The following is a 13294-nucleotide window of genomic DNA, read 5'->3' as shown; positions in this document are numbered from 1 at the left end:
CTGCCCATCGCTTTGCTTTTTGGCCCTTTCCACCAGAGAAAGGAGCTTCGAAGTGGGTAAGGGCTCTTACTTCCCCTCTGTAGTTCTGCAAAAAGAGAAAGAGCCCTGTGGTTGTGGGTGCCAAAGAAGGGACAGACTTGGGCAGGAGGAGATAGAATAATGGTTCTGCATTAAGACTTTCATGCCTAAAGCTCAGAAGTCTCAGGTTCAATCCCCTGCACCACCATATCTCTCTTTAAAATAAAACATATTTTTAAAATAGTAAGGGATAGATTTTAGTCCAGGCTTTTCCTAGCTGGGGCTGAGATCGAAGAAGGATAAAGCAGGAATCTGGATTACCTTGAGTCCTGAAATCCTCTTCAAAGCACTGTCTGTTGGTGGTGAATTCCAGGTTCTCCGTGTAGCTATACAACTCTGGAAGACAGAACAGAGTCACGGTCACCCAGCAGACCCTTCCAGGATGGGAGAGCATGTGGCATGAAAGAGCCACTGCTCCCAGCACATTCCTTTGTCTAACTCAGTTTGGAGCCAGAACAGTTAAAAATAGCCGTCCAGGTCCGTGGGTGATTAAACCATCAAACCTGCCCTCCTCCTGCCAGCTGGCTGCTGACAGCAGAGAGGGTGGCCTTCGGTGTGTGTCCAGGCAAGGAGTGGGGGCATGGGAAGGGGTACTGATTGCTGCTTCTTAGGGTCACTGCCTGGCCTGTGGTCAACCCACACCAGGCCTTCCTGCCTCCTGGGAGGGGAAGACAACTCCTGAAATTCAGGGGCAGAGTCCTTGACTATTTACAGCGCCAGGGTGAGGGCTGGGGAAGCCCTGGGAGCTGGCTCTTCAGGGCTGAAACCAGTTTCATTCTTTCTTTGCAGTTTCCTCAAAGGGGAGAGAGGTGTTTAGCTTCTTGCCTATGGCCACCCAGGTGTAGGTGCAGAAAAGGCTGCAGACAGCAGCTATGGTGCCAAAGAGCTGATAGGGTTCAGAAAAAAAAATATAGACTCTAAGAACAACAGTCTCCCTGGGTGCTCCGAGGTGGCCCACCCAGTTGAATGCACACTTTGCCACGAGCGAGGATGCAGGTCTGAGCCCCTGGCCACCACATGGCAGCACCTGCTTGGAAAAGCATCATGATCTGGAGAGCAGTGCTGTTTCCTCTCTTCTGTCTCCCTCCCTGTCTCTCATCCTCTGTCTAAAAAAAATAATAATAAGGTCTGTGGGGAGTAGAGGAATCATGCATGGAGTCCCAGTGATAACCCTGACGGCAAGAGAGGAGAGAGAGAAAAAAAAAAAAAAAGAATAGTAGTTCAGGAGCCAGGGCTCTGGACCTGAGGGCCAGCATTGTAGGGTGGCCAGAAGCAAATCCCACAATGAGTCTGAAATTCTTGGCCAAGAGTGGGTATATATAGTGTGGCTAAGTATATATCCTGGGCCAGAGGAGGGGGCAAAGCCCTGAGGTACTGGCAGTTTTTGTTTTTATTTATTTTACTTATTGTTTTTATTTGTCAAAGTCGCAGGTAGATCACACACAAGACACCTGTGAGAATCGTCAGGCTAAACAAATGTGGTTTTCACATTAGCGTTTCCTTCTCTCTCACCAGCCAGCTGCCAGCATGTGTTTCTCATGCCTATTTTTAAACTTTGACGACGCGTGTATGTATGTGCATGTGGTCATCAACACATGTTTTATTTATTATTATTCTTATTTTAAATTTTTATTGCCATCAGGGTTATTGCTGAAGCTTAGTACCGGCACTATGAATCTGCCTTTCCCAGCAGCTATTTTTTCCAAACAGAGAAATTTATTGACACTTCAGGCTGGGCAGTGGCACACCTGTTTGAATGCACAGGTACCCTATTCAAGTTCCAAGTTCAAGCCCTTCATCCCCATTTGCATGGGGAAAGCTTCATGAATGATGACGGTCTCTTTCTCTCTCCCTATCTTCCCAGTCTCTCTCAACTTTTCTGTCTCTAGCTAGTAAATTGTTTATGGCAGCACATTAGTCTGGATTGATTATTTGAATGGCTATACAGTAGAATTCTGATATTGGCATACTATAGTTTTTATCCATCCCTCTACTGAGTTGTTTGTGACTCTTCATGACTGTGATAAACACCTTCGCAGATATGTTCTTTTTAAAAATATTTATTTATTCCCTTTCGTTGCCCTTGTGGTTTTATTGTTGTAGATATTATTGTTGTCATAACTATTGGAAAGGACAGAGAGAAATGGAGAGAGGAGGGGAGACAGAGAGGGGGAGAGAAAGACAGACACCTGCAGACCTGCTTCACTGCCTGTGAAGCCTGCAGGTGGGGGGAGCCAGTGGCTCGAACCAGGATCCTTATGCCAGTCCTTGCGCTTTGTGCCACCTGCACTTAACCCACTGCGCTACTGCCCAGCTCCCCGCAGATGTGTTTTTATGTCTGTGTTCTTCAGGCTGGGCATTAAGTAGATCTGCTGGGTCATAACATGTGGGCATCTTGGACTCTGCTGGATCTGACCACAGTGCTTTCCAATTGCATACTCTTTTCACCCATGTCTGGCAGTGTATACAAGTAGTCATTTTTTAAATATATCCTGAGAGGGGGTGCAGTGAATAAAGTGCTGGACTCTCAAGTGTGAAGTTCCCAATTAGATCCCCAGCATCAAATGTTGTGGAGTGATGCTCTGGCTCTCTCTATAATTAAAGCACATGTTTTTCCAGTACTCCCCGCAGGTGGGGAAGCAGGGGCTCAAACTCGGGTCCTTGCACATGGTAACAAATGCACTTAATGCAGTGTGCCCCCATATTAATTTATTCTGTATTCATTTATTTATGTCTTCTCCAACCCCAGGCTTTTAAGATTTGAAGTCTGATGAATATGAAAGAGTGATAGAGATATACATTTTCTTTTCATCTACATTTACTGGAGTTCTGAACTGACTCTACATCTACGGTGGTTCCTAAGCTCAGTACTCTAGTTCTGTCACTCATCTCAACATTTATTCTCCATGCTTCTTCCTAAGAAGGTCTTTAAGACTGTATTTGTCTCCTTTCTCTGAAAAAGCATGTCTCCAAGTGCCACTTCCATGTGACAGAGTATTTAACTTTCACACCAGCTCCACCTGAAGCTCATCTATTAATAACTGGCACTCGGCACATGTGACTCGGGGCCCTGCTGTGAGCCTGAACTGAATGCAGATGGCAGGAGCAGCCCAGAACCCAGAGGAGAATGCGGCCACAACCCCACCCCAGGTTGCCCAGGTGAGGAGCCGGAGGATGTGGAGAACAGTCTTTGTTCATAGCCTTGCGCTGGGAACTGATGCAATGCAAGATGATGGTCCCTGTCCCCTCCCCCTGACACTTTCATAAGCTCTGACCCCACATCTGCCAGCCCGACCCCACACCTGCCAGCCCCTGACCCCACACTTGCCTACCCCGGAACCCAGACCCCACATCTGCCAGCTCCTGAACCCACACCTGCCAGCTCCAGACCCCCTACCTGCCAGCCCCTGACCCCACACCTGCCTGCCCCGGAACCCAGACCCCACATCTGCCAGCTCCTGAACCCACACCTGCCAGCTCCAGACCCCATACCTGCCAGCCCTGGATCTCACACCTGCCAGCCCCAGATCTCAAACCTGCCAGCCTCAGACCCCACACCTGCCAGCCCCAGACCCCTCACCTGCCAGCCCCAGACCCCTCACCTGCCAGCCTCAGGCCCCATACCTGCCAGCTCCGCTGCGTGCCCATCAGAGTCTCCATACTCAAATTCCAGAGTGGGACAGTCCATGGAGCCCTGAAATGAAGAGATCTTTGGGGTGACATGGGGTATAGTGCTGATCAGAAGAGCCTGTACACCCCATTTTATTGCATCCCTCTCTTGGAAGCCAATCTAAGGTTGGGAAGGTGGCTGGGGTAGTCACGCCTGAGGGGTATCCTCTTCCAAGCTGGAACCTGAGGGCCCATGCAGGGAGGGGTGGAAGAAGCTGAGGGAGAAGCAGAAGCACTGGGTAGAGGGTCCGGTGGTGGGTGTTGACAGCTGGGCACTGTGCCTGTCTCTGTACTCCAGACACACAGCTGGAGCACCTCTAGCTGAGCTCCAGAGACAGGAAGCGGACAGAAACATAAGGCAGGTGCTGAGTAATGGTACTGCAGGCCTCTCCCCACTTTCCATCTCACGTCTGTCTCTATCCAAAATAAATTAAAAATAATTTTTTCTTTCTCCCCTCCCTTTTTTTTTGACACCAGAGCACTACTCAACTCTGGCTTAAGGTGGAACTGGGATTGAACCTGGAAGCTCAGAGCCTCAGACTTGAAAGTCTGTGTGTATAACTATTATGCTCTCTCCCCAGACTTAAGTAAAATATTTTTTAAAACAGGGAACACAGAGAGTGAGAGAAAGAAAGGGAGAAGGGAAGTGGCTTGTAGTTTCAGCTCTGTTATTAGCCCCATGTACAATTCCGGACCAGTCTCATTCTGTGGGTCACATGCGTGTCTACACAGAATGCCTTCCGCTCTCACGCTCCATTGCCCAGGGCTGCCAAAGGTGGCGGTGCTCCTCTCCCGAGTTCTCCCAGAGGCTGGATTCCAGACGATGGTGTACATACATACTCACAATCCCATTAGAAAATGTTCTCTCGGGCTGGGCAGATAGCATAATGGTTGTTTGTGTAAAAAGACTTTCATGGGAGTCGGGTGGTAGTGCAGCGGGTTAAGCACACATGGTGCAAAGCACAAGGACCAGGGGAATGATCCCAGTTCGAGCCCCCAGCTCCCCACCTGCAGGGGAGTCACTTCACAGGCAGTGAAGCAGGTCTGCAGGTGTCTATCTCTTTCTCCCCCTCTCTGTCTTCCCCTCCTCTCTCCATTTCTCTCTGTCCTATCCAACAATGAAGACATCAGTAACTACAACAATAAAACAACAAGGGCAACAAAAGGGAATAAAGAAAGAAAGAAAAGAGAAAAAAAAAAAAAAGACTTTCATGCCTGAGGCACCAAAGGTGTCAAGTTTAATCCCTAGCACCACCATAAACCAGAGCTGAGCAGTGCTCTCCTCTCTCTCTCTCTCTCTCTCTCTCTCTCTCGTTCTCGCTTTCTCTGTATCTCGTTCATGAAATAAAATATTATAAAAAATGAGGAAAAAAAAAGAAAAAGAAAAGAAAATGTTTTCTCGGGGCTGGCGTGTGGCTTGCCCGGTAGAGGACTCGCATCATCATGCATGAGAACCTGGCTGTGAGCCCCAGAACACGACATGGGAGCACTTGTAACAGGAAACTGCACAAGTGGTGGAGCAGTGCTGTAGCCGTTCTCTGTGCCCCTCACTATCTGGAAGAAAAAAATGACTGCAGAGAGGAATGGAGTCACACAGGCACTAAGCCCCACCCATAACTCTAGCGGCAGAAAAAAAATGCCTTTACTGTGATCCCACTTTTTAATCTCTCTAAGCATTTTGGAGTACATATATTGCTATGTTTGTTATTTTAATTTATTATTATGTTATTTTATTAGTTTATTTGTTTTTTACCAGGGCACTGCTCATCTCTGGCTTATGGTGGTGCTGGGAATTGAGCCTGGGAACTCAAGAGCCTCAGGCATGAGTCATTTGCACAGCCGTCATGCTGCTTCCCCAGCTCAGATTATTATTCTTTTTAAAATTATTTTTAAATATTTATTTATTTATTTATTCCCTTTTGTTGCCCTTGTTGTTTTATTGTTGTAGTTATTATTGTTGTTGTTATTGATGTTGTCATTGGTGGACAGAGAGAAATGGAGAGAGGAGGGGAAGACAAAGAGGGGGAGAGAAAGATAGACACCTGCAGACCTGCTTCACTGCCTGTGAAGCGACTCCCCTGCAGGTGGGGAGCCGGGGGCTCGAACCGGGATCCTTATACCAGTCCTTGCGCTTTGTGGCACATGTGTTTAACCACTGTGCTATCACCCTACTCCCAGATTATTATTCTTAATTGCCAACAGGGTTATCACTGGTGCTTGGAGCCTGCACAAAAAAAGCCTCCATTCCTGGAGGTTCTTCCTCCCTCCTTCCCTTCTTCCCTCCTACACTCCCTTCCTCCCTCCCTCCTGTCCTTCCTTTCTTTTTTATAGAGACAGAGAGAAATTGAGAGGGAAGAGGGAGGTAGAGAGAAAGAGCACTGCATGTGGGGACCAGGGGCTTGAACTTAGGTCTTTGCTTACTACCTGGTCCTGTATGGATTTTTTAAAAAATATTTTCTTTCAGCTGTCTCATATTATGTGATATTGAGTAAGTTAACTAACATCTCTGTGCCTCACTGGAGATATAAAAAATAATTTTAGGGGGCCAGGTGGTGGTGCACCTGGTTGAGAGCACATGTTACAATGTGCAAGGATGCAGGTTCAAGTCTCTGGTCCCCACCTGCAGGTGGAAAGCTTTGCGAGTGGTGAAGCAGTGTGCAGGTATCTCTCTGTCTCTATCCCTACCTATCATCCCCTTCCCTCTCGATTTCTGGTTGTGCCTATCCAATAAATAAATAGAGATAATACCAAAAAAAAAAAAAAAAAAAAAAAGATGTGCAAGAGAAAGTGTTTACAGGATCCTCTCCATTAGAAATATAAATAAAATTTGAAAAAAATAAAATAAAAAATAAATAATTTGGGGGGCTGGGTGGTGGCATATTTGGTTGAGTGCACATGTTACAATGCTCAAAGACCTGGGTTCCAGCCCCCACCTGCAGGGGAAAAGCTTTGCAGGTGGTGAAGCAGTGCTGCAGGTCTCTCTCTGTCTTTCTCCCTTCCCTCTCTATTTCTGGATGTCTCTATCCAATAAATGAATAAAGACAATAATAAAAAATTTTGAAAAAAAAAAATCTTGGTCTTTGCCTCATGCCCCATTGACTGAATTCCTAAGACATTTGAGATTTCAAGTGGTAGGAGTGTTTGTTAGTCATAACAATCTCATACCAGGGGCCTAGTTGAGTGCCCCTGCTGCCATAGACAAGGATCTGGGTTCAAGCCCCCACCCCTACCTGCACTGGGAAGCTTCACGAGCAGTGACACTGTGAGGCAGATCTCTCTTTTTCCCCTCTCTGTTTCCCCCTTCCCTCTCAATTTCTCTGTATCTAATAAAATGAATAAGATGTAAATTAAAAATTAAATTAGTAAAAACATCTCCTGCCAGTCCAGGAGGTGTCTCACAATAGAGTGTCTCACACCTTCTATGCATTAGGCTCTGGGTTAATTCTCAGCACCACATGGAAACACCAAGGACAGCACCAAGGAACTCCATAGATGGTGGAGCTGCACTGTGGTGTCTCTGCTTCTCGTTCTCTGAAAATAACAAGTAGAGACTGGCCCAGGGGACTGATGAAATAGCTCACTTGGAAAGTGCGCTGCTTTGCCATGTACATGACCCAGATTTGAGCCCTGCCCCCATCACACTAAAGGAATCTTCAGTGCCGTGGTCTCTTTCAAACCCTCTGTCTGCCTCTTTGTCTCTGTCTCTTGTTCTCTATCTGAAAAAGCCATCCTAGAGTGGTGAAATCTCAGTAATGACCTAACAGACAACAACAACAACAACAAAACACACTGAGGCCATAGTCCCACATAAAATCTCTAACAAGGGCTGGGTGGTGGCTCACCTGGAAAAGCACATGTTACTATGTGCAAGGACCTGGCTTCAAGTCCCTCACACCCTCTGAACCTACAGCTGGCTAGGTGCAAAGACAGGTAGCCTGGCGACCCCACTTACAGCATCTGACATAAGGGCAGTTTTGAGGGACTGAGCCCTTGACTCTGGGATCTGGGCCAACTACAGGTGGTGTCAAAGGCAAAGGTTGTGGCAGGTAAGGCAGTGGCCAGTTTTCTTACCTTCAAGATAACACACCAAGTCACTATAAGGACCAACTGAGCTGAAACAGGAAGGGCACTCATCGTACCACCCAGCACTTGGTAGCAAGCATTATGTATGTAGGCAGTTACTGTGTCTAGAAATTTACTCACTCTACAATTTTTTTTTGCCACCAGGGATATCACTGGGGCTAGCTGTCTGCACGACAAACCCACTGCTCCCAAATGTCATTTTTTCCCTTTAGTTTTTCTATTTTATTTGATAGGATAGAGAGAAATTGACAGGAGAGGGGGAGATAGAGAGAGAGAGAGAGAGACATCTGCAGACCTTCCTTTACCACGTGTGAAGCTTCCCCCACTGCAGGTGGGAAGCAGGAGCTCATATCTGGGTCCTTTTGCGTGGTAACGAATGCACTTACTTAACCAAGCCTGCCACCGCCCGGCGCCCTACAATATTAATATTACATTAAAAAAGCATTTTCCTCATTGCTAAAGCTATCGCTTTGGCTAAGCAGACAGCGACCTAATGGTCTGCCTAACCAGTTCTCTTCCATTGCGCCTTTCAGCTGTTTTTAATATTTCCTTGCATGCACGATGCTGCACTATCCTTATAAATTTTCCATCGGAGGATCTTCCCTAAGGACAGTCTTCCTTTCTCTTTCCTTTCTTCCTTCTTTTTTCCCTCCAGGTTATCGCTGAGGCTTGGTGCCTGCACTACAAACCCACTGCTCCCGGATTTGTAGTGCAGGCACTGTCCCTATCCAATAAATAAATAAAGACAATAATAAAAAAATTTTGAAAAAAATAATAATTTTGGTCTTTGCCTCATGCCCCTTTGACTGAATTCCTAAGACATTGGCTATTTCAAGTGGTAGGAGTGTTTGTTAGTCATAACAATCTCTACAAATCTGGATTTGTAGTGCAGCACTAGTGTAGTCTCCTTTTGTTGCACTTGTTTATTGTTATTGTGGTTGTTATTGTTATCATTATTGTTGGATAGGACAGAGAGAAATGGAGAGAGGAGGGGAAGACTGAGAGGGGGAGAGAAAGATAGACACTTGCAGACCTGCTTCATTGCTTGTGAAGCGACTCCCCTGCAGGTGGGGAGCTGGGGCTCGAACAGGGATCCTTACTCTGGTCCTTGTGCGTCACGCCATGTGCGCTTAACCCACTGTGCTACCACCCAGCCCCCTTCCTTCCTTTTGTTTTTTTAAAAGAGGATTATCACATCAAGTAAGAGTGTTTGCATGGGGGGGCAGGTGGTGGCACACCTGGTTGAGCGCACATATTACAGTACGCAAGAACCTGGATTCAAGGCCCCGTCCCCACCTGCAGGGGGAAGGAAAGCTTTGCAAGTGGTGATGCAGTGCTGCAGGTGTCTCTCTGTTTCTCTCCCTCTCCATCACCCCTTCCCTCTTGATTTCTGGCTGTCTCTATCCAATAAATAAAGATAACTAAAAAAAAAAAAAAATTAAAAAGGGTGTTTGCATGGTTCTGTACACAGTATTTGTTGTTTTCGAAAATCCACTTTTATCAATTCATGTTGCCAATGAAACAAATTGTGCTTAAGCCCACTGGAGCAAAAAAAACTTGAACTTCTACATTACCAAGCCCAGCAAGGAAGGTAAAAAGGTAGAGGGTGGGCAATTACATAAACTCACTGATATTTTATTCTAGTAAGTAGGGTCTTTCAAGATATTTCAAAAATGGCAGTTTGGTCTCCCCAAAATGGGACAGAGATCCAGTTTCTGAATAAAAGTATCTCTAGGGAGTCGGATGGTAGCGCACCAGGTTAAGCACAGGTAGCGCAAAGTGCAAGGACCAGAGTAAGGATCCCGGTTCAAGCCCCTGGCTCCCCACCTGCAGGGGGTTGCTTCTCAAGCAGTAAAGCAGGTCTGCAGGTGTCTTTCTCTCCCCCTCTCTGTCTTCCCCTCCTCTCTCCTTTTCTCTCTGTCCTATACAACAACAACGACAGCAATAACAACAATAATAACTACAACAACAATGAAAAACAATGGCAACAAAAGGTAAAATAAATATAAAAAAATTAAAAAAGAAAAAATATGACTGACCAGTCAACACCCATGTTCAGCGAGGAAGCAATTACAGAAGCCAGACCTTCTACCTTCTGCAACCCTCAATGACCCTGGGTCCATGCTCCCAGAGGGATAGAGAATGGGAAAGCTACTGGGGAGGGGGTGGGATATGGAGATTGGGTGGTGGGAATTGTGTGGAATTGTACCCCTCCTACCCTATGGTTTTGTTAATTAATCCTTTCTTAAATAAAAAAAAATGCAAAAAAAAAAAAAAAACAAGACCAGAAAAGAAAACACAAGTTGAACCTGAAATGGAATTGGAGTATTACACCAAAGTAAAAGACTCTGGGGTGGGTGGGTAGGTGGGGAGAATACAGGTCCATGAAAAATGATGAATGAAATAGTGGGGGTTGTATTGTTAAATGGGAATCTGGGGAATGTTATGCATGTTCTAACTATTGTATTTAATGTTGAATGTAAAGCATTAATTCCCCAATAAAGAAATAAATTATTTAAAAAAAAAAAGAAAAAATATATCTCTAAAAGCAATGTTTTTCAAACTCTTATTGTAAATCAAAGTATAAGTAAATTTCACATCATGCCCTTGTACATATACACACAACTGGAATGAAATTTAAAAAAATATTTATAGAATTTTTCCTTTATTGGGGGGGATTAATGGTTTACAGTCGACAGTAAAATACAGTAGTTTGTACATGTGTAACATTTCTCAGTTTTCCATATAACATTCTAACCTCCCACTTAGGTCCTCCTCCGCCATCATGTGGAATAAGTTTAACAAGTAATAATTACATATTTATTACAATTATATAGGAATGTCTTTTTTTTTTTTTTTTTTGTCTCCACTGGGGCTCAGTGCCTGCACTATGAATCCACTGCTCCTGGAGGCTATTTTCCCCTTTTGTTACCCCCCTTTTTTAATCGTTGTTGTGGTTATTATTATTGTTATTATTGCTGTCATTGCTGCTGGACAGGACCGAAAGGAATCAAGAGGTGGGGGGAAGACAGAGGGGGAGAGAAAGATAGACACCTGCAGACCTGCTTCACTGCTTGCGAAGCAACCCCCCTGTAGATGGGGAGCCGGATTTGAACTGAGTTCCTTCCGCTGGTCCTTGCGCTTCGCACCATGTGCGCTTAACCCACTGCGCTACTGCCTGACCCCCAGAAATGTCTTTTTTACATGTGTGTATATGTGTGTATGAGAAAGAGATACACCAGAGCACTGCTCAACTCTGGCTTATGGTACTATCAGAACTAAACTTCAGATGTCCTGGGGCCTCAGCCATGCAAGTCTTATGCTCTAACAATGTTGAGCTAGCTTCCTGGACCAAATCTCTCTTCTCTCCCTCTCTCTTTTTAAGATTTATTAACTGGGGGGCCGGGAGGTAGCGCAGCGGGTTAAGCACAGGTGGTGCAAAGCGTAAAGATCCCGGTTCAAGCTCACCTCTCCCCACCTGCAGGGGGAATCACTTTATAGGAGGTGAAGCAGGTCTGCAGGTGTCTTTCTCTCCCCCTCTCTGTCTTTCCCTCCTCTCTCTATTTCTCTCTGTCCTTTCTAACAACAACAACAGCCACAACAACAATAACAACCACAACAAGGGCAACAAAATGGGAAAAATGGCCTCCAGGAGCAGTGGATTCATAGTGCAGGCACTGAGCCCCAGAGATAACCCTGGAGGCAAAAAAAAAAAAAAAATTTTTTATTAACTGGAGGAAGCAGGTGGTGGTGCACCTGTCTAAGCAAACACATTACCATGCACAGGGACCATGGTTTGAGTCCCTACTCCCTATCTGCAGGGGAAGCTTCATCAGTAGTGAATAAAGTGCTACAGATGTCTCTCTCTCTCTGTCCCTCTCCCTCTCTATCCCCCCATCTCTCTCAACTTCTCTCTGCCCTATCAGATAAAGTGGGGGGGGGCGAATGGCTACTAAGAGCAGTACATTTGTCGTGCAGGCACCAAGCCCCAACAATAACCCTGGTGGCAATAAATAAATAAATATCAAGATTTATTCATTGAAGCAGATAACTTTGGTTGTGGGTAAAGTGTGGAACTATACCCTTGTAATCCTATAGTCCTGTAAACCATTATTAAATCATTATATATTATTTTTTAAACATTCATTTATTTAATGAGAGAGAGAGAACTAGAGCATTATTCCAGCATATGTGGTACTAGGTATCATACTTGGAACTTCATACATGTTCCTGTGCTCTACTCCTGAGCCACCTCCTGGGCCCCTTAATCTACTCCTCCCAAAAATGCTGGTCCCTGCATCTAGGGCAGTGGTTCAAAGGTAGAGCAGAAGGCCTGCAGAGCATAAGCCAGAGGGGTGCTCCGCTTCTTGCTGTCTGTCTCATACAACAGATAGATTTTAAACAAATACATTTTTATAGATAAATATTTATGTATTAATGAGAGTGTAGGTGGGGGAGAGAGAGAACCAGAGGATCACTCTGGCACATGTGACGCTGGGAATCGAACTCAGGACCTCGTGCTTGAGAGGCCAACAACTTATCCACTGTGCTACCTCCCAGGCTGCAATAAATCTTAAAGAAAAGGTTGCCACCTACAGCTAGGAAGACACTGTTTGACTCTGCACACCTCCTTCAGCGTCTTCACTACCTTGACAAACAACTCACTTCAATGATCCAAGTTTTGCTCACTTTGCCACAAGCCTGTGAAAGTTTTGGCAAGGATTTTTGGGAACCGTCATGGGAGGTGGGAGGTGACTGGGTCCAAGGCTTGAGGTGACCCTGCTGGCTAGGTTAAGGTTAACCATCTTTCTATTCAGCAAATAATTATCTTCTAGCTGCCTGTTTTGATCAGGATGTGTTTGCACTGAGCCACTGGGAAGGGTGGGCTGGCAGTGCCCCAGAATCACAGCTGAGTTCTGTAACCTCATGCCAGCCAAATTTTCTAGAAGCCCTGGAGGGAAAGAAACCATTTCCCTTGAGGACTATTTTCCACTGGAAAGGAAGAGAAGGGGGAGGCAGAGGCTGAGCCCAGGGAGCCATGGGCACTGGCTGATAAAGTGGATTTCCCTGCTGCTGGGAAGGCCAGGGGAGCTTGTGTACCCAGCAGCCTCTGTGGTAACACAGAGAGGGACCTGGGGCCCTCAGGAGCATCTCCAGCACCACTCACGAAGCTTCCCTCCTTCAGGTGGGGACTGCAGGCTTGAACCCAGGTCCTTGTACACATGTGCACTTAACCAGGTGCACCACCGCCTAGCCCCACCAGCCCCTTCTTTCTATTCACAACTGAAAAATGTCAGTCTGAAGCCCCAGAGATTTAAAAGGAAAAAAAAAAAAAGAGTGGGGGGAAAGAGGAAAAAAGAGAGAGAACATATCCTTCTGAGATTGTATCACATACTGTCTGTCTCTGCACCCCACTAGAATGTTCCCCCGGGCAAAGACCTTGTCTTATTCACCACTATGTGCC

General features: G+C 45.9%; 1 protein-coding gene across 2 annotated transcripts in view; it reads right to left on the bottom strand.

Annotated features, from left to right (window-relative positions):
- Positions 1–13294, bottom strand: part of STRIP2 (striatin interacting protein 2) — a 70753-nt gene that overhangs the window by 54063 nt on the left and 3396 nt on the right. Inside the window, exons 2-3 of one of the 2 annotated variants that reach the window (XM_007524193.3) lie at positions 3703–3772; positions 340–414 (exon numbers count right to left, since the gene is read on the bottom strand). In XM_007524193.3, coding sequence (XP_007524255.1) covers positions 340–414; positions 3703–3772 — 145 coding nt within the window. The remainder of the gene's footprint in view (positions 1–339; positions 415–3702; positions 3773–13294) is intronic. The other variant, XM_060196546.1, reaches the window with a different exon arrangement.

This window comes from Erinaceus europaeus, chromosome 8, assembly GCF_950295315.1.
Source record: "Erinaceus europaeus chromosome 8, mEriEur2.1, whole genome shotgun sequence".
Taxonomy (NCBI): Eukaryota; Metazoa; Chordata; class Mammalia; order Eulipotyphla; family Erinaceidae; genus Erinaceus; species Erinaceus europaeus.
Note: the sequence above shows the minus strand (reverse complement) of the source record. Positions and strands in the feature narration are given on the sequence as shown.